Source organism: Chanodichthys erythropterus, chromosome 7 (genome assembly GCF_024489055.1).
Source record: "Chanodichthys erythropterus isolate Z2021 chromosome 7, ASM2448905v1, whole genome shotgun sequence".
Classification (NCBI taxonomy): domain Eukaryota; kingdom Metazoa; phylum Chordata; class Actinopteri; order Cypriniformes; family Xenocyprididae; genus Chanodichthys; species Chanodichthys erythropterus.
Window position 1 is genome coordinate 24,709,385 of NC_090227.1, and position 22,767 is coordinate 24,732,151.

At 38.2% G+C, this 22,767-nt stretch overlaps 1 protein-coding gene across 1 annotated transcript in view; it reads right to left on the reverse strand.

Moving 5' to 3' along the window:
• Positions 1-21,640, reverse strand: part of zbbx (zinc finger, B-box domain containing) — a 52,196-nt gene extending 30,556 nt beyond the window's left edge. The window contains exons 1-7 of the mRNA XM_067389374.1: positions 21,534-21,640; positions 21,150-21,263; positions 12,411-12,501; positions 12,167-12,218; positions 11,518-11,621; positions 8,605-8,700; positions 2,123-2,308 (exon numbers count right to left, since the gene is read on the reverse strand). Coding sequence (XP_067245475.1) covers positions 2,123-2,308; positions 8,605-8,700; positions 11,518-11,621; positions 12,167-12,218; positions 12,411-12,501; positions 21,150-21,263; positions 21,534-21,595 — 705 coding nt within the window. The 5' untranslated portion in view covers positions 21,596-21,640. The remainder of the gene's footprint in view (positions 1-2,122; positions 2,309-8,604; positions 8,701-11,517; positions 11,622-12,166; positions 12,219-12,410; positions 12,502-21,149; positions 21,264-21,533) is intronic.
• Between the last annotated feature and the right edge of the window lie 1,127 nt (positions 21,641-22,767).

Consider the following 22,767-nt stretch of genomic DNA (forward strand, 5'->3'; position numbering starts at 1 on the left):
CATACTGTATGTGTGCAATAAAAATTCATTTCCCATCACTCTGTGTGGCAGTACAATGATGGTAAAATACAATTAGACACCTAATGCACATCCTTTGCTCTTTATTTTGTTGAATGCTAGCACCAAAACTCTGGACTGGAAACCATTTAAAATTATAATACCGTTTGGGTTCAGTAAGAAATAAAAAAAAAAAAATTATTCAGTAGGGGTGCATTAAATTGATCAAGAGTGACAGTAAAGACATTTATAATGCTACAAAGATTTATATTTCAAATAAACACTGTTCTATTCATCAAAGAAACCTGAAAAAAAATGTATCACTGTTTTTACACAAATATTAAGCAGCACAACTATTTTCAACACTGAAAAAATAAGAAATGTTTCTTGAGCAGCAAATTAGCATTATAGAATGATTTCTGAAGGATCTTGTGACACTGAAGACTGAAGTAATGATGCTGAAAATTAAGTTTAGTCATCGGAGGAATAAATTAAATTGCCTTCTTCTAATGCTCTTTAATATGCGTTATGTCCTCTTGTTTTCATTCTATTCTAAATGTGTTCAATTTAAAAAATCAAAACAAATATTAAAATATTAAAAAAGTTTTATTTGTTTTGTCATTTATGGGCATTCATTAGAAGCTGAGATAAAGGCCGGTTGCATAAACTGCTTAGACTAGTCTTAAAAGTTAGTCAGTTTTTTGTTTTCTTTGTTTTTTTAAGTTTTTTTTTTTTTTTCATCAAGACTTTTTAAAGTTAGTTACATAAAATGGTAGATTGGTCTATTGGTAAATTGGATTTGGGAAAGTAAGACTGATTGCCCCTTAGTTAACTGCTAGTTGGTAAAACTAGTTCTTAAAGGGTTAGTTCACCCAAAAATGAAAATTCTGTCATTAATTACTCACCCTCAAGTCGTTCCAAACCAGTAAGACTTTCGTTCATCTTCAGAACACAATGTCCCTCCATTGACAGCTTCGCAACTACCACTTTGACGCTTCAAAAAGTTCATAAAGTGGTCATAAAATTGATCCATATGAATTGAGCAGTTTAGTCCTAATCTTCTGAAGAGACTTGACCGCTTTATATAATGAACAGATTGCATTTAGGCTTTATTCACATTTAAACATTCATCAACACTCATATTAGTTATGGTAAACAGAAGCTCTAGCATGCTCGCGTTACGCAGAACTTTTGAGCTTTTGCAATCAATGTTTATAATGTGAATAAAAGCCTTAATTCAATCTGTTCATCATAAAAAGTGATTGTGTCTCTTCAGAAATTGTGGGCTAAACCAACAACGTGAGTAAAAGACAGAATTTTCATTTTTGGGTGAACTATCCCTTTATGACACAGTCTTAACATAGTGACAAAGTTTATGGAACTGGCCTCATGTCATTTTAGATGGATTTGTGAAGAATTATACATCGGTGAAAGAAAATATTGATGCTGACACTGATATAGGTTAAATATATGGAATACTGATATTGAAGTGTTTTTTTTTTTTGTTTTGTTTTTATTTTCTATTTTATTTTCAAACACGGAAGAATACAAAGGCCTATCACTTGACAATTATTTATGAAATAATTACAATGTACATTATGAATACCTATGTAATACATTATACCAAAGAATAAGTCCCGCCTTCTAAATAAGAGCCAATCGCCGACTGGTGAAGTCATCACGTCACTGCAGCGGCTGTTAGAAGCACCAGTTTCTATAGAAACAGCCAGACGCACGCCTCAGAAATGAGGCACAGGTGACCCGCATTTACGTCTGCGCATGCGCATTAGCTTGATCCAGCCTGAAAAATACAGTTTTTTTGTCATTATTTGAGCGTTTGGAAAAAAAATTATTGTTGTTGTTAGATTTGATTTGTGATTACAAATATGAAATTTAATTGAAAGCTTGGCAAACAGCTTTGGAGAATTTGATGTTTCCTCATTCAAAGAGCTGCATGATGCCCAGGATGCCCGAGAGGCGTTTCAAAGATGGCCGCCGAGTGAAATGACTTGTCTTAAAGGGACTTTGATTATACATTTCTAACTGGATGTGACCTAAAGAAGCTAAATTTATAATTTAGTTTATAAGGACTTTGATGTACCATCCAAAACAATCAGGGACTCACCTGTGTGTGGTGTGTTTGGTTATCAGACATGGGCCTAGGAGCTGATCTTTCCTCTGTGCCTTCTCTTTCATCAGCGGATTTGGAGAATGCACCTTGAGCTTGTGCAAGTTGACTCTCCTCACCGCTTACCTGCTGCTGGAGGTGACCCAACACATCCCGAGTGCTGACAGGGGTCTGGAGCTCTGCCTGGGGGATGAAACATAGATTTCAAACAGACCTTTAATTCAAAGTGCACAAATGCATTCTGTTAATGACTCAGCTAATGTACTGATGCAACCAAATGAATGCACACTCTCTGTAGGTAAAGCATTCATCCAAATCATTAAGTGGATATCCTGTGTTCAAAACAAGCTTTATAGACAGCATCTGTAGCATGCTGTTGGTTCCAATGAAATTTTCTTCTATCAGTTCATAGAAACAACAACAATCATGTAAACAATAATGCACTTACAAAGGAAGTCTATAATGCAGGACATTGTACAAGGGAAAAATATTAAAATACACACTTCTCGCTTTGAAATTACAGCCACCATGACATAAGTCACACTACAGAAGTAAAATAGGTTGCAAAAAGCAATACACATCGATTTTCAGGCTTTCATCCACAAAACCACCTACAGGTAGTTTGGTAGGATTTCTTTGAGTTTATCACATTCACACCAGGTAATTGCAGTTTTTATTACTGATTACTGCAAAAATGATCAAATATCTCTGTAAAATGTGCAAATGAATATTAGCCCAGAAGAAAAGCTTGATTAAATTATATAATTAACCCAATAACCGATAGCCATTCGTCTAATTCCTCTTTACGACATCATGTCCTCAAGATAACATTGTTAGTGGCCATTATGGTGGTCAGGGCTGCTGAATAATGCTTTCTCTTACCACATCAGATAAGACCTCTACTGTCTTGTGAATACATTTTTATTATGCACTCAAACTAGAGGAAACATTAGCAAATTAATTAGTTTATCTCTGAATATCAATAGTTTATGTTTGCAGACAATAGCAAGCAATAGGAAACTATTAATGGGGGAAGAAGTGCATGCAACTTGAAAACAGAGATAAAAGAGAATGAATCAAAAGCAGATGGGGAAACGTCTCTGTCAAAGATAGACGAAGACAAACCAAGATTGCAAAGAACAAACCCAAGGACGAAAATATTAATATTTGTTCTCTTTTTCCCCGAAGGAAGCAAATTAAACAGGATTAAGATGCATAAAGCTGCATTAGAGCCGAGCGTAGCTAAATACAATTCTCAGTTTCTTGCCAAGTGAGCACAAAGTTGTGACTGCTCTCTCTTTCTCTGATAATCTTGATTTCACTCATTATCCCTCTTTCACTCAGTGCACCTTCTTCAGCACTTTTGTACATAGCTCAAACAGTATAGAGTATGGTGCTAGCATCACCAAAGTCATGGGTTTGATTCCAAGGGAAAGCATGCCTTCGATGCAATGTAAGTCACTTTGGATAATGTAAATGTACATAAATAACAGGCAAGTCATAGGTTTATGAATAGAGCCTATGGGTTCTTCTGTTTCTCCACTATCTAGACTTGTTTGCTTCTGTTTGTGTAACTACTTTAACATCTTCCAGCACGCGGCAGTGCAGAGTAAGCGTCAAGCAGGGCAAAAGGAAGTTTGGTGGTGCACATGTGCTACCTAATGCTGAATGACTGGATGTACATGTAAACATGAGGACAGATGTGAAGGGCTTATATGGGTCACTCAGAGTCATCCTCTCCCAGGAAGAGCCAATCACCACACCTTGCCAGCATACCTGCAGTATGCAATAATTGGAGCAACTCACATGCTCCAAACAACACTGACACACACACACATGATGATGTATATACATATTTATAGCTTATGTGGAGCTTTTGGTCATGTGTCCATTGTGAGGCATATGTTTCCTGTATGCCCTGGGGTTAGCGCTTAACTTGCGATGGAGGCCATAATGAGCTGATTTCTCCCAGTATAGAGATTATCCGACTGCTTGGTTTGAAAGAGTATAGTTTGGGTCGGTTGGGTCTCTTTTGCTCACCAAAGCTACATTTATTTAATAAAAAATACAGTAAAATAGTTATATTATCAAATATTATTACAACTTAAAATAATTGTTTTCTATATTTTAAAATGTAATTCATTCCTGTGATGGCAATGCGAAATTTTCAGAGGTTGAAGATTCAAACGCAGCTTTATTAGGGCAATGCAGAATCATAATCCATATAATAGGCAAAAGATCCAAATATCAACAAAGTCCAGAACACAGGTAGACAGTGAAACAAATAAGATGGGAGGAGTGCTCTCTGGTAAAAACATACCCCCACCACCATTAAAGGATTAGTTCACCCAAAAATGAAAATTATGTTATTAATTACTCACTTTCTTGTCATTCCACACCCATAAGACCTTCATTCATCTTCGGAACACAAGTTAAGATATTTTTTGATGAAATCCGAGAGGTATATGACTCGTGCATAGACAGCAATATAATTGCAGTTTTCAAGATCCAGAAAGGTAAGACATTGTTAAAACAGTCGACATGACTGCAGTGGTTCAACCTTAATTTTATGAAGCAACGAGAATACTTTTTGTGCACAAAAAAAAAAAAAAAAAACTACTTTTTTCAACAATATCTTCTCTTCTGTGCCACTCTCATATGCTGTTTACGTCCAGCGCTTCCAGGTTCTAAGTCAGAACACAGACTCATTATTGGCCAGCAAATCTGCACACATGTGTGCTGCTCACGTGTGCAGCTTTGGCCAACACTAAGCCGGCATTTGGACGTAAACATGGAAGCCTTCACTGTGCTCACTGCATCAATTGTGTAAGGATAATGACAGGGAAGAAAAGAGATTGTTGAACAAAGCCGTTATTTTTGTTTTGTTTTTGCGCACAAAAAGTATTCTCGTCGCTTCATAATATTAAAGGGCACCTATTATGCCCCTTTTTACAAGATGTAATATTGGTCTTGGGTGTCCCCAGAATGTATTTGTGAAGTTTCAGCACAAAATACCCCACAGTTAATTTATTATAACCATTTGAAAATGTCATTTTTGGGGCCTGTTTTAAAAAGAGCTGTTTTGGTGTGTACCACTTTAAATATAAATGAGCTGCATATCCCCACCCTGCCTTTGGATGAGGGCGTAACTTGCATACCTATGGCAATAAACAGTCGGTAGAAGCAGAATGGCTGAGAATGAAAAACCCGCTGTTTTGTATGTTATTCAGCCGTACATGTTTGAACTGAAATCAGACCCAGCTTTAGACGCATTTGTTATTGAATTGGCTGACATCGACTGAAATGACTATTTGCTAAAAAAACATTAAATACACTTACTTCTTCTGGAGGTGACGTTGGATCGCGAACAGTAGGCAACGATCCACACTTGAGGATTAACTTTGAAGCAAGACCTGCTTTGAATTGACCCTCGTTCTCAAAACAGTCAGTCAAAAAATGATTCGCGCAAACATAAACGTATTTTGGAATTTTGAGTGGCGCCTTTCCTTCGTAAATAAAATCCATCCACTGCGTTTTCAGGGGCTCTGATGTCGGAAGTAAGTGAAAACTACTATGTTCATTATTACAGTACATCCCACAACAGAATACTTATGTTTCTTAGGAGACATTAACGGCTGTCGTTGAAACAATGGAGGATGGTTGACAGATCACCGACGGCGGGGTCTATGCCAAAACCAGATTGTCAATCAAACCACGTGGGTGGGGCTTAGTGCAATTCTACGTCACAGTGAGAGCAATCTTAGAACAGGGCGTTCTGAGACAGTGCTTATGAATTATTGAGATTGTAAAAAAAACACTGGGTGGATTTTTCTCATTCTAGGGTGGTTTTGCTCACACACTGCCAACACACATGTATGGTCAAACACCATGTAAAAGTGAATTTTGCATAATAGGTGCCCTTTAAGGTTGAACCACTGCAGTCACGTCGACTGTTTTTACGATGTCTTTGGTACTTTTCTGGACCTTGAAAGTGGTGATTATATTGCTATCTATGGACGAGTCATATACTGTACCTCGCGGATTTTATTAAAAATATCTATGAATATTTGTATTCCAAAGATGAACAAAGGTCTTTCGGGTGTGGAACATGAAGGAGAGTAATTAATGACAGAAATTTCATTTTTGGGTGAACTAACCCTTTAGGGAGTGTAGTCGAAAGTCATAGAAATACAGGAGGGAGGTGGAGAGGGGCTGGATGGAGGGCCAGGTCCATGGAGAAGAGGCAACACTGGAGACTGAGGTGGAGTCAGGGCGGAGCCAGCAGAGTAGGTGGCCAGGGTGGAGCAGGCAGGTCAGGTGGCCAGAACGGAGCTGACAGTACTGAAGACCATCTCAGCAGAGCTGAAGACCACCATGGTGGAGCAGATGACCACCACAGCAGAGTAGACGTGACTGAAGATGTTCGCACCGACATCAGTGGTTGGTCCGCCAAACTAGAAGCTAGTCTCAAATGCCTAGGAAACCTTAGTAGCTTCAGGTGCAGCATCCATGATGGCTGGAGACTCTAGCATATCGTCCCTGATGGCTGAAGGCTCTGGCGTGGCGGCCATGATGTGAAGAAGCTCTGGTGTGGCGGCCATGATGTGAAGAAGCTCTGGTGTGGCGGCCATGATGTGAAGAAGCTCTGGTGCGAAGGCATGATGTGAAGAAGCTCTGTTGTGGCGGCCATGATGTGAAGAGACTGGTCTGTGGTGGGCTAGTCTCAACTGCCTAGGAAACCTTAGTAGCTTCAGGTGCAGCATCCATGATGGCTGGAGACTCTAGCATATCGTCCCTGATGGCTGAAGGCTCTGGCATGGCGGCCATGATGTGAAGAAGCTCTGGCGTGGCGGCCATGATGTGAAGAAGCTCTGGTGTGGCGGCCATGATGTGAAGAAGCTCTGGCGTGGCGGCCATGATGTGAAGAAGCTCTGGTGCGAAGGCATGATGTGAAGAAGCTCTGGTGTGGCGGCCATGATGTGAAGAGACTGATCTGTGGTGGGCCATATTGTAATAATATTTCAAAATATTACTGTATTACTGTATTTTTTATCAAATAAATGCAGCGTTGGTGAGCATAAGAAACTGCTTACAATTTTTTTTTTTTTTTTTTATCGTAATTATTCCAAATGTTTGACCGGTATAGTGTTTATTGATTTTCTTTTCTTGGAAGAAATGTACTAATTACAGTTATACATAGTTCTGTACACAAAAGTTAGTGTAATTAGTGTCAACCTTCAAATCACTATCAATTAAGTAACTGTAGTTCAGAGTGATACTATAATATTAAAATCACATAAAGCTTAAAGGTAATTTAATGAGCACAGTTATTTTTTACATACACACAGTTAATTTAATGGATATAAAGAGAAATTAAGAAAAGGAAAAAAATATTAGTATGCTGCTTATTAGGCAAGCATCTATTGCACTATAGCAACCTGTCCTGAACATGAATAAAACCTCAAAACATGTGGCTTTTTAAGAAAATATGTGTAGCTACCGGTACTCCAGCTTTCGACAACTATTGTCAACTCATCCAGACTGCAAATCTGGGCAAAAATCTGAACAAAAGTCATGTGGTGTATTCCAGCCTTAAGCAACCACCTAGAGCACCCTAGTAACTGCATACAAACACCCTAACAACCACTCTGAAGTCTTTAAATCACCTAGCAACACCCTAGTGTCCACACAGCGACACACTACAACCACTTTAACCAACTTAGCAATGTTTTAGAATTGAAAGTCTTTTCTGAATTGCAATTCCAAGAAATTCAACAAATAAATTATTCCACCTTGTTTCATAAATGTACAATATGTATGTCTGTAAGGCATAATAACACTAGATTTTTTAAAGTTTTTTTTTTCTTCCCAAAGCAGACAATCAAGTCAACATAAAAATGTATCTTTGACTTTTTTCTTTCATTTTTGTTAATAAAAACACCTGCTGGGGTTAAAATTAATGTCTTTGAATCTATGTTGTTTTTTTAGCAGGGAATGTGACTGCAAAGACTGAAAAAAACATTAGGTTTGTGGATCTTTTGCTAACAGGACTGCAATGGTCCCTATAGCACCCCCTCCTCTGGCACTGATGTTCCGATCCGATGCAATGATGGATGTATTGACCGCCTGATAAAAGCTTCAATCAAACACCTCACCACGGGGCCGCTCAAGTCTCTAAAACAAACTCCAGCTGACGAGTGAGAGTGTGTGTGAACACACATCAGCTGTCCTTCGTGCTGCGTGTTTGTGTGGCTGCTCTCTAACCCGGAAACAGGTGTGTGTAATCAGAGTAGGGTTACAGTGAGCAGATTGTCCACTAAAGGTGACCAGCGTTCTACATTTCTGAGAAACGGAATGAGGAGGAAGATGGAATCTGCTCAGTGACGGGGTTTGTGCCTGGCGCTGCTGCAGGCGTGTGTAGGTGTGTGTGTGTGTGTGTTTGCGTGGGAAGGACGAAGGTTGCCAGAACACCTCCTCACCTGTACAGGAACCATGCGATGGCGCTTTAGTGCCCCCTTCTGGTGGAATCTGACAAAGCAGCCCACACAATAATCCTCTCCGCATTCCGAACACATCTGAAACAGATCAAAAACAATTAAATAAACCCAGGATATGTACGGCAAGGTATATTTACCCCAAAAACTTCATTATCAGCAATATATTTAAATATCTTGCACTTTTTGCTCAACACGATACATATTAAAATGGAGAGAAGGGAGTTGCACATATCTTAAGGGAGCTCATTATTTTGTTACCGATTGTAAATGAGTGCGGAGGGCGATAAGAGAATCCTTTTGATGGACAGACGGGTAGAGAGACAGACTGCATATCGGCATATGAATTTAAAGGGAGGTCGATCAAACCCACAGCTGAAGAGCCACTTGTAAATGTATGTAGCCAGCAATGCTGTCTTGATTAATTTGGTCTGAACGTCTGCATGCCCTCTCCGTATGATGATGCAGCACTTCAGCTTGAGAGATGCATAATTCTTGGAAGAGTTTGAATTTTTTGGGACAGACTTTGAATATGTTATACTGCAGAAATAGTATATATGTGCACTTTGCACAGTAGACATACGTGAATATTCTGTATGCATTGAATATATGTTTAACCTATAACATAATATATCAAAATGTGAAGTATATGCAGAGCACCTTGCGCAAAATACTGTTCCACAATGCAATGTGCTCTGCTTGACCTTTAACCAGCATAACAAATAAACTCATCGGCTTCTTAACTTCTAGTTTCTCAAGACTTGTTTAACACAAAATTAAACATTAAAAAATTAAGCAACAAGAATGCAGAATGACATAGTCTGTGTTATCATTAACTAAAACTATTAAAAATGACTTTTGTTAACTGAAATAACGCTAAAATAAAATAAAATATTAATATTAAGTGAAAAACAAACTAAATGAAATTATAAATGAAATGTTTTTGCAACTAACTGACATAAAATAACAAAATAACAATAACTGCACAGAAATAATAGTAAAATAACACTGACTATAACTGGAAATAATTTTGCAACTTAAAATAAGACTGAATTCGTAATTACTCATTCTGAAAATTACTCTGAAAAGTAATAACTCATTCAGAAACAAAAGATGAGGGATAATGTGTAGGCTTTGTAATGTGTGTACAAATGTTAACAAATCTAAAAATAAAATTCTGCTTGTGGATTTCTAGTTTACTTTCCACCTAGAACTTTAAACAAAGCCACTAGATACAGTATCAGCAAGTGCTTGTCATTTTTGTGTACAGTTTTGTGCATCAGACAGGGGAGATCTGTAAGCATGATGTCTGAAAATGAAAGCTTTAGTGTAAGTTCTGCCAGGAAGACTCAATGTTACGTCACCAATTAGTTTAGAGCTAACCAATCTACGCCAAAGAACTTTCTTACAACATTTTGCTTGCTGATCGTTAATAAATATGGTTGTCACGTTATCTTACCTCCCCGAGTCTTTCTGGTAGAACTATATTTCGCATACCATTTAAAAAAGCAGGCAGTATCCAGTGTATACTATGCAGTTTGCAGTAAATAGTACATTTCACAAAATAACAACAAAACAACAGCTTTCAGCTCAACTTTAGTTCTGGTGGGTTCCTCTAGGGTTGTGTGAGTAAGCATGGAGAAAACCCTTAGGAAGCTTTGGCTCTCTACACATCCATAAAGACATTGAGACAGACACACACACACCCCAAACATTCACTTTAACACACTTGCTGTCTTTGACAGCCAAATGCCTGTGTGCAAATTCCACAGGTACATGTCCCCTCGAGACTGTCTGTCTCAAAGCACACACATACACACACACACACACAGAGTCGAGGAGTGCATGAAAGTCCCAAATCTCCCAGGGGTGATAGGGTCCCCTTTAATACGACCACACAAGCACGCACACACACACATTCAGTGAATAAAGAAAAGGGTAAATACAGTGCTGCTCTGTGAATCTACAGCTGTGCCCATTACCAGCTCTTTTAATGGCCACATAAAAAAAGGTCTCATTTCAGCACGACACCACTGAAATAAATTACAGCAGCACAGTGGCGGACAGCAGCAGCATTCTCCCCAAACTGATTTTTAAGAGGGCTTCCGGACTATAGAATCTGCAGTTCATGTCTTCTTTGCTAAGAAATCACGTCGGATGAGTAGGAATATATTTGCAGCATTGTATTTGGGAGCAGTTCAATCTACTGGTGCCAGTCATGGCTCAGAGTAGAAAGTGTGAACCAACCTTTGTGTCATGCACTTTAGTCTTGCAGAACCAGATGTTTGACTGTTGTTATGAAGTCTGGTCCACCCTTTAGCTTATTCTGGTTGACTGATATGTCTGATGTCTGGGTCAAATTGATGATCCCATAATAATAGACATTAACTGAAGTGGCACGGCAGCCCTCATGAAGAGATGTACAGAAAGCCCTCTATGTATGAATGTTTGTACATGCAGAAATACATCATGTTAGTTTCACAAACAAACTGTTGCTCAAGGACATCTTGTTTACTTGCTACAAAGTGGCTCAAAGAGAATTATTGAATGTGTTTTAAAAGATGAATCTCCATGAACCTTGCAAAAATCGGCAAATCAGCACAGCTTATTAGAATGATTTCTGGAGGATCGTGACACTGAAGACTGGAGTAATGATGCTGTAAATCCAGCTTTACCATCAGAAGAATAAATTACATTTTAAAATGTATTCAAACAATAAAATATTTAAGAAGAAATGTAGTAATATTTCACAATATTACTATGTTTTACTGGATTTCGATTAAATAAATGTAGCCTTGTTGAGAAAAAGAGACTTCTGAGACATGATGCATGATGAATGAAAGGGATGCATAGTTTAGGATTAAAAATAGTTCAAATAACAGAACGGATGAAACTCACCAGTCCAGCCAGTTGAACTTCACACTGTCCACAGGCTTTTCCACTCAGTTTAAGCTTCCTGTTAGTGCCATGTGCCTTGCTGGCTGGTTCCTGCTTCTGAACTGCTGCATTTATATAAACACAAAAAAATGCATGACTTCTGTACACTTCAGTACTCTAACAATACAAAACTTTTGGGTAAAATAGTCAATTTATAATTAGATAGAGCCATTTTTATAAAAACTTTGATAAAATACATGTATATGTATAACTGACATTTACTTTGCATTATTTTTTTAACTCTGCAAAAGACCATTATTGTTATCTTTATTTCTTTCTTGTTTTCAGAGATGAAAACAAGTCAAAATAATGATCAAGAAAATTACATTTTGAAGTCCAGTCTCTGTGATAGTACACGTGATGCCAATAGTTATGCTGTCTATTGTTTGGAACAAGCTTTGTGTCATGAAATAGTTAGCTTACAAGCGTTTGGAACAGTGCTAAAGACAATTCTGGCTCACACCATTCTGAAATGAGTTCCCACACAGAAAAAGAAGGGGTATGAAGCTAAGACTTTACTATACTGTACTAGTGTCCAAGTGATACATTTTAGAAAAAAAGAGTTCAAAACAAACCGGGCAAAACACATCTCAGATTCCACTCCACCCACCTGGCACAGACTCATCCTTCAGCACTCTAATCTTCATCTTGCCTGGAGAGAGCTGCCCGAAACAACATATTTCAAACACCACATTATCACCAAAACCACCATTAAATTGTTCAAGCAGTTAATTCTATAAAGTGCATCCAAAGATTTGGACCATCACTGGCATGAATGAAGGTGAAGTCGGCCTTATAAACAGAGAGTTTATTTGTGTGCATGAAAAGATAATGTCTGATGAGAAAAGACTTACTCTGTGAGGTGCGTTCCCCTTGTTCGTCTTGACACTTTGAAACGCAGGGGCGAGAGCCTGTGCAGAACGCCAGTGAGAAGCTCCCATCTTCCTGTGTGGAAATATCACAGAAAGTTTCTCAGTTCAGCACAGAACTGCATCATTTAGAGTACTTTGAAAAAAGCTTAGCCCTAAGTTTTAAAATCCAGTGCTTAAAGGGTTAGTTCACCCAAAAATTATGTCATTAATGACTCACCCTGATGTCGTTCCAAACCCGTAAGACCTCCGTTCATCTTCGGAACACAGTTTAAGATATTTTAGATTTAGTCAGTGAGCTTTCTGTCCCTCCATTGAAAATGTATGTACGGTATACTGTCCATGTCCAGAAAGGTAATAAAAACATCATCAAAGTAGTCCGTGTGACATCAGTGGGTTAGTTAGAATTTTTTTAAGCATCGAAAATACATTTTGGTCCAAAAATAACAAAAACTATAGTTGCGTCCCAAATGATGCACTATACACTATGCACTTATACACTATGTACTTGTGTACTATGCACTCATCCATGTAGTGCGTGAATTGTATAAGGTTATTTTGTCATTTAACAACGGAGTACGATCCTCCCTTCCCCTCCACTACGTAATTAAAGCTGCGACAGTTGAGTGCACGAAGTGTCCAATATTCCACACTTCGTTTTTTCAATTAATTTAGTGCATCATCCGGGTATGTAAAGTGTACTTTATCTTTTTGGAATTTTCAGTGTGAACGCACTACTGCACTATTTGTACTTAAAAACGTCATAGAATAGTGCACAAGTACGCGAACTGGGACGCACCTTATGACTTTATTCAGCATTGTATTCTCTTCCGGAATCCTTTCCATTGAACTGATTCCATTGAACTGATTCCATTGAATTGATTCCATTGAATCCTTTCATCTGTCGGTGTGGTAATGCACTTTTACGTTGCTGTTGTTGTTTTTAGCGATTAGGACATCCGCGACATGCACGCTTACGCACCATTTTAAAAAATATAGCAATACCAAAATACAAACAATGTAGAATAGCTTGAATACAGCGTGCATCTCCCTCAGACTGTAAACGAAGCTCGGGCGCACCGGATAACACGTCAGCAGCGTCTTACATCAGCAGCGTCACTGCGGAGTCGTGAACCACACTCCGGAGCAGAAGGGGGCGGTAATGCACCAATAAGCTGGATGCCAACCGCCGTAAAACAGGAAAGAAGAAGAAGCGGAGTCGTGAACGCGGATTGACAACAGACCCGGAAGAGAATACAATGCTGAATAAAGTCATAGTTTTTGTTATTTTTGGACAAAACTGTATTTTCGATGCTTACATTCTTCGAAAGCTCTCGGACTAAATCTAAAATATCTTAAACTGTGTTCCGAAGATGAACGGAGGTGTTACGGGTTTGGAACAACATGAGGGTGAGTCATAAATGACATCATTTTCATTTTTGGGTGAACTAAACCTTTAACTCTTCCACATCTGTGCTATGGACAGCAAATCAAACATGTAATGTTTGCTTGACAGATCATGAAACAATCGAAAATCCCATAAACTTAAAGAAGACATATCTCTTTTGACTTGAACCAGTAAGCAACACCCTTGCAACCATTCAGAACACCATAGTAGCTGCATAGCAACGCCCTGGTAACTATCCACCATCCTAGCATTGTGGCGGTGACTTTCACTCAGACAATATATAAATAAAAAGAAAGAATAAACTCAGAACAAGACCACTTGCTGATTAGTAACTTTTAATTAAGCACATGTCAAATGGTGAAAAACAAACACAATCAGTACATGAAAGCTTTTGCCCTACATAATTCACACAGATACACAGATGGAGGTCGACTTCATTTGTTTTCTGATTTGTTGTTTTGGTTGCCACATCAAATCAACAGTCTAAATAATTCACGGTGTGATTGCGGGGGAGGCCGTTTGTTTAGGGTGGGTTGTCATGTTGGCGTAGAGCCGTAAGCCTGAGTGTGTTCAAAGGATGGAAATGTATGTTATGTGTGTTTGCTTGTACGATATAATTTTTCAAGAAGTAAAGACGTAACCATGCTGTTGAAATGTATCTTTCTCTCATGTTGGTACCACTCCGGGGTCATGAAACTGTTTGGATGGCTGCCTGGAAAATTCTGAAAAAATCCATATCAAAATCCCAGAGGAATGTGTACTCGGTGACAGATCATGTGACTTTTTACCACAGAAATGCTTGAACACAATGTGTTCACATGTTCAGAGGAAGTAGGGAGGGACTGTTTGAGTTTTTATTAATAACTGATTTACTAATTTGTCAAAGTGATTAACAGTACACTAACTATAGAGGAGGCTGGAACCATCTTAAATACCTAACCCTAAGAATGAACAACAGGAAAAGTCATGAATAGCTCATGCCTTATCATACTAAAAATACACAGCTCAGCAGCTCCACTTAAATCCATCTTATATTATAAAAGAGTGAGAAAGTCAGAGACTTCGGAAGGGGCAGCAGGGAGAGAGGACACTTCCTCTGCGTGCTGTCCACTCTCATTAAGGGCTGTTTATGTGCTGGCCTTTATCAGTCTGATGGAGACGGGCGTTTGGGATGGGATTAAGCGCGCTCAAGCCTGCCTGTCAGCATTATGGGGAAACGCACAAGCAACGTGGCAGTTGTGCTAACAACTGGCGGATTACCATCAGGCGCACACACTGAGTGCCAACCAACAAGACAAACACTTATCTCCTGTCAGGGTCACAGAAATCCAACTCTTCTGCCACTCGAGTACATAGTGGGACAGGTGAGAGGTTAAACTACTGCACATTTAACCTTGTGATAAATCAATTAAAATGTAATCTATCTTTGTGATGGCAAAGCTGAATTTACTCCAGTCTTCAGTGTCACATCACCCTTCAGAAATCATTCTAATATGCTGATCTGCTGCTCAAGAAACATTTCTTATTATTATCAATGTTGAAAACAGTTGTGCTGCTTCATATTTTTGTAGACATATTTTTCCAGATTCTTTGATGAATAGAAAGTTCATAAGAACAGCATTTAATTGACATAGAAATCTTTTGTGACATAATAAATATCACTTTTGACCAAACTTCTAAATGGTAATGTATACTGATGACCAGCTCTGAAAGGACAGACAACAACAAAGTATAAAAAAAAGCTCAATTTGTAAGCGCAACTCACATCGAGCACAAGGCCAGAGACTATCGGCTCTCATCTACTCTTATGAATTCACCTGTGGCCCTTTAGTCCTCTGCCTTCACTACAGTAAACAGCGAGCAGGTTGAGCATGGAGGAAGATAACATCAACCATTCCCAGCATGGCACCCACAACAGAAGTTCTGCTTTGATTAATGGCTGCTGATAAGAGCTAATCTAAAAGAGTTTTATTTAAAAACGTCCATATGGAGGCAATCGTAATTTAGATATGATACCGCTTACATTTCTTAATATGACAGTTCCGGTACGCAGCCCAGATGTCACAGACATCTTGTCTGTAGCTGCATTCTTGCTGCATTCATTCATCTGATTATCGGAAAGTGCTATCTTGTGTTATTGATACAGGTGCAATTGGCGCCGTCCATCCCTGTGAAGAACTCTTCATGCTATTGTCTCCGTTCTACTTTCCGCCTCACTGATATATCCACTTTGCGGGCACAAATATGTTAAATTACTGATAAATTCATTCTTCATGCTTTCTCAACATAATTCATTCGGAAATTCATTCCTCACTCTACCACAACATAATTCATCCTGACCGACTACATGTATATGTTTGTGTTTGTTTGGAAGTATATATGGGAATATGATGTATTCACTGCATCTATACCATTACCGTACTGTTTTCCACCCCTGTTGAGTTATGAGCTGATACGTACACCTAAAACGGCCGCCACTATAAATTCATGAGGTGGACCTACACAGGTCACATTTTAGTGTTATTAATGAAGCGCTGTAGGAAAGGGGCCGGGCTGAGAAGAGAAAAAGAGAGAGAGACATCAAATTAATAACTACTGATGTTATTTTTTTCCTATTCTTTTATTTTGACAGAAAACTAATTTCCTGCCTTCCCCGTTTTGGCATAGGGTCCCACTTAATCTTAATTTGTTTTGGGAGAAATGGGAAGACAAGCAGGGATGTGTGGCGAGAGCAGAGCTGCTGGAGCCGAGATGACTCAATTTCCTTCCACTCGATGGCTATGCTGATTCCATCAAACCAGATCGCTAAGAAGTCAAACCATCACCCGAGATTGCCTGCAGAGCAGGCCAGGAGCTGCATACTCCATGTGCCGATCAGATTTTAAAGCTAATGTCATCTCTGTCACTCCATTTCCATTTGTTTTCTACCTTGGCTACATATACTCACATATGCACGTGCTGTTTCCAGCTTCTCACGTTATCCTAAGTATTAAAATGTAGCCAGTTGTTTACATAAATTGTTAAATGTTGTCCATATCTGGTCTTAAACTAACCCAAACATGTTCATCAGACAAATCTATGGAACAGAACAGAAGTGTACGGATGTACAGTTGGAACTCTGAGAACTTTAGGATGTCTTTGGCAACCTTCAACTGTATATGTCAGTGCTTTTCTGCAAGGCAGTGCACTTACAGTAGGTGACCCATACCCTTGAGAAGTATGTACTGTATGCATTGGGTTTGATGGATTGACATTTTATGACGAATGTCAAGTTAGATTAATGTATAGATTTGGGCCACATATAACTGCCGTGTAAACCCAAAAAATTAAAGTTCACCCAAAAATGAAAATTATTCCATGATTTACTCACCCTCAAGCCATCTTAGGTGTATATGACTATCTTCTTTCAGACAAACACAATCAGAGATATATTTAAAAATATCCTTGCTCCTTCAAGCTGTATAATGGTTGTGAATGAGGGGCCGCATTTTGAAGCAAAAAAAATGCATCCATCCATAATAAAAGCAATCCATACGGCTCCAGGGGGTTAATAAAGGCCTTCTGAAGCAAAGCGATGGGTTTTTGTAAGAAAAATATCCATATTTAAAACTTTATTAACTATAATAACTAGCTTTCAGCAAAAGGCTGTATGCATCGATTTGCAGCAGAAGAGTAACCCGAATTACAAGTGGAGGTTGCTGCAAGTCGACTTGCGCAGTATGCATACGGTCGTCCACCGGAATTTATAAAGTTTTAAATATGGATATTTTATTTAACCCCCTGGAGATGTATGTTTACACAGCAGTTAAATGTGGCCCAAATCTGATTTTCTTTCCTCACATGAGATGCAGAAATAAAGCACATGCACACGCATAATTTTCATTTTTGGGGGAACTATCCCTTTAAGATCACATCCCCTTACAATACAGTAATATTCTGAATCAGTATAAAGTATAAAACAGCGGTTCTGAACCAGGGAGCAACGGCCCAATAGGGGGCCTCTGCAAACTCCCAGTATTAAAAGTGTTTGCATTCTGTTAAATTAAAATAATCTTAATTAAAATGCTTTAAAAAAATAAAAAAAATATAACTGCAAGCAGCAATTACAGGGCCAAGCACAAAAACGGCACAAGAAGCCAGCCAAGACGGCTGGGAGCATCAGACTAACTCCAACAGTGAGCAATTAAAGACCTTTTAAGATCATTTTAGGCAAAAGAGCTGAAAAATGATCAAAAATGGGGATTTACTGATTCATCACTTTTGACCAATAGGTAGTGCTGAGTCCAAATTGTTGTGGTATGTTCAGAGTGAGGTGACAATGACACTTGCAAAGTCTGGTGTCAATATGTCAAAGCATTGCAGAGATACAGCTTCAATAGTCATTTTTGCATCATGCCTCAAATTCTTTGCTCCGGTATACGAAAACGGTTTGACTTATGGACTTGAAATCCATAACTTTTCGTCGGCATGGTCTGAAGATGATACGGTTCAATTTTGGTGAAAATCGGAGCAACGGTCTAGGAGGAGTTTGAAAAAGTAGATTTTAAAAGAAAAAAAATATGGCGGACAGGAAGTTCAGCTGACTATGGCAAATTTGATATCTGTGTTCTCGGCATGACCCAAGGAATCAACGGAGACCAGTTTCATTACAATCATTTAAAATAGTCAAAAGTTATTAGCATTTTTGTAAATTAAACTTTTGGCCACAAAGTGGCGTTGGTCCGAAACTTCTCAGGCTCCTTCAGGGCATTGTGCTGATGACCCATATCGAGTTTTGTAAAGATACGCTAATGCGTTGGTAAAATACAGCATTTTAGCACAAAAACTCAAAATGGCCGACGGCCAAAATGTCTTATATGGGAAAATTGAGTATCATTCGACTCGGCATGATAATGCCATGAAATTTATGATTTTTGGACAAAAACATCAGAAGTTATAAGCAAAAATAGCCATTTTTCATATCTCTGCACCACTAGGTGGCACTGCAGCAAAACGCTGCATGTTGCCTCAGGTCATGCTTGTGATGACATGTACCAAGTTTGGTCTGAATACGATAAAGCGTTGTGGAGATACAGCCTTATGTCTATTTTCGCAAGCACCACGTACAATTCGTTCGCGTGTTTTTCGAAAGCGGTTTGAGGAATCGACTTGAATTCCATAACTTTTTGTTGGCATGGTCTGAAGATGATCTAGTTCAATTTTCATGAAAATCGGAGTAACGGCCTAGGAGGAATTCGGAAAAGTAGGTTTTTCAGAAAATTCAATTTTGATTCTAGCCCTTACGGTTCAAAAGTTATTAGCATAAACATGAGCGCAACTTCGGACAGCTGGTGGCTCTAGAGGGATTGAGTTAGAGACTTCAAATTTGCTGTGGACATAGTTCAGACTGTCCTCTAACTGTGTGCCAAAATTCACAACTTTTTACCATAAGGTTCTATGGGCTGCCATAGATTCAAGAGCGAAAGAAGAAGAAGAAGAAGAAGAAAAAAACGGCAACTGATACAATAGGTGCCTCCGCACCTTCAGTGCTTGGCCCCTAATAAAGATGTAAAACATTAAAATTAAAATTTTTGAGTTTATGTAATGTGTGGTTCATAGTAACCAGAAAAGTCAAGCTCTATCCACCTTTTTCTTACACCCCATGACGCTTTGCACAAATTATGGGTGTAACTTCCATTAAGCTGTAAACGGTCAGTGAAAGGCTCGCTCTATGAACACAATGTTTTTTTAAAACTGGGTACAATGAGATTACATTACTCAACTCACCCTTCAACCAACAAACATTAAAAGGACATTTAAAAGTGTAAAAGCATCAACAAGGTATTTTCAACAGGCTGTGAAAAAGCGCGACTCTTTCCACAGCAATAACGAATGGGTTACATATAACTATAGTGATATATATCTGTATTATGTAATATACGTTGCCTTAATAAAAAAATGTTCATGAACTTCAGCATTGCGTGATACTATTTCAAAGTGATTTCCATCATGTTTACAGATAGTAAATTGTATTTACCTGTGAAAACAAACCTGGAAAGAGATGGAGAAAAACAAGAGATTCTTTGTGCATTCCAGTGAATTATTAATGGGATATATCATAAATTATATCAGGAGAACAGAACACAAATGTGCAGCATATGTTGTCCTTTTTCATACTATTTCAGCAGTATGCAAAGGGACATAAGAAAATAATCACGAGGATAGAAAGCAGCGACTGAAAGAGCTCTTACCATAGATATTCTTGTTATAACCTGTTACATTAAAATACCAAGTGTTACGTTATACTCATGAGGTCTGAAAATAAAACATGAAAGAAAAACTGACAGCTCATTCAGTCAAACTGACGGATAAGCTTTATTTGTAGGGCAACCTTATGATTTGAAATGATTCGTTTCAGTCTTTTTAAATGGAAGTTCCCCAAACAGAAGTGCAACCAACCCATAATTTGAAACGCAGTAGGCTAGTCAGGAATAAGGTGGATAAAATAATATATATATATGTGTGTATATGTAGCCCATACGACTCCTGCCATATATTTCAAGTCTTCTGAAGTCACATGATAGCGGTCAAATATAGTCAAATATAGCGGCATTTGGCACATCAATTGTTGGGTTCTGATGTCTCATTGGTTCTCATGTGTCTCTTGATCAAACGTGATTGATGCAAACCTGGTAACCGGAGTAGATTTACATAAGTTTTTAGTAGTAAAATTTAAATTTAAATAAGTTTATCAAACAAAGTTCGAAAAGTAAAGCATGGTGCTTGCAACATCAAGGTCAGGGGTTCAATTCCCAGAGTGCATGAACTGGTAAAAATGTATGGCTTCAAGTTGAGTTGCTTTTGATAAAAGTGTCTGCCAACTGCATACAGTAAATGTAAATGCATTGCTTCAAAAGACTTATGTCATACGGACTATGGAGATTTTGTTGTTTCTTTTTTTTATTTTTGGAGTTTGACAGCCATGGTCACTGTAAACTGTCACTGTATGGGGGGAAAAAAAATCTTTAAAAAAATTCAAGGCAGAAAAACATCTGCACACAAGTTTTGGGAGGGTGAAAAAACACTAACAGAATATTAATTCTGGGTGAATTATTCATTTCAATTCCTGTCTTTGCCTCCACACCTACCCTCATAATCTCTCATTCACTTGCTATCTCTTCCTACGTTTTTCATTTTATTCATCAGTTTCATTGTTTACATTTTCTCTTTTATCTCTACGCTCTCTGTCACAGTCATTGTTTGGCTAGTTAATTTATTCATCTACTCATTCATTCATTAATTCAACAAGCTGTCCCTCCCCTCCCTATTTTACTCACTCCCTCTCCTCTTTCTCCTGGTTCATGCGCTGTCTGAGCTCCTCCAGTCTGCTCTCCATCTCCTTGGCATGCTGATCCAACTGCACTGTTTCCATACGCAGTTCCCGAAGATTCCTATGAAAAACATACACATACAGAAATATACTATTTGATAACCCACTGCATATTTACTTGTACAAACCAGCATGACCCTGACTTTTTCCTGTTTTATTTGTGTCAGCCCATAGTAGAAAATCATTCAACTGAATACACAAAATCATGTAATTTTCAACAGACTACTCTAATATTTGGAGCGCCGCCATTTGCAAAAGCGACGTGTTACGTGCTAATAATGTGAAAAATCTGAAGCGTGAAAAGAAACTCAAGGGAACCGACTGTTCAAACCTGACATTTAACTTCATTGACTTGGGCTTGCTGGGAAGTACCACAAAGTTGTTTAAATTCATGGTGCTCTCTGATCAGACTGTAAGCTTCACAGGCTGTAATTTCCACTGAAGTGTCCTGAGAAAAAAAAAAGGAGAGATCTGAGAAACACACAGCACAGAATAGAACAAATTTCACTGAATTTACCTACAAAAAGGCCAATGAAATGAAAAACAGCAGCAAACCTTTTCAATAATTTATATATATATATATATATATATTTATTCATGGTACTCCAAAAACCATGGTAACTTAGTGCCATATTGTTATTGCAAACATTTGAAATAAATGGCATGACATTTGCATAGTAGTCAAAGGTACTCTATGTCAAAGTATAGGCTACCAGGGTACCACCATAGTACATGACCCAAAAAAAAAAAAAAAAAAAAAAAAACTATTTTGAGCCATTTTCCTAATGTAAACTTTTGACATACTGTAATATAATATGGAAAAGATAAACGTGGTATTACCACAGTACCTTCCCGTTTTGTAGCTTTCTGCTTTGTTAACCATTTAAGATTGACGAAATGGCAGCTACAAGAGAGAAAGCTAAACATTTATTCTCATTAGTCTTATTTCCTGAACGTTAGAATTATTATAAGAGCTTGCCAAAAAAAGGCGAGAGTTGTTGCACTTACTGTACAGAGTTAAAAGAAACTTTTTCAACAATATTTTATCAAAATTGTTTTTTTAAAGCACTTACCTTAACACATCTTCCTCCCGAAATACCGCTTGTGGAAACTGTGTACATCTGTCGTTATGGCAACGCGTCTCGCGAGAGATTTTCCAGCAGCGGGCATGCGCAGGTGCTCGTGCATTGAGCCGACTGATTACACTATTCTTTGTTATTACATCCGTATGTCTATGGTTACAACCATATAAATGATTACAACAACAAAGAACAACAGGAATAACGACAAAAATATTAATAGTAATAAGAAGGAACAATAGGCTACATGATATAAGTGGAAAAATGTAATTTGCCTAAATTTAAATGTTCTATAACATAAATGCGTATGAAATGCTGAACAATAAATAGGCTACATAACCTTTAAAACCCAAATGACAGAAAGGAGCTTGTGTTGAGGTGTTTTTGACAGAGAATGTGAGCTTACATTGTGTGAGGGGTTGTTAAAAAGTTTCTTGAGGGAACATAAATAGCAGAGTTTGACTGTTTTCTTTGTGTTTGGCAACT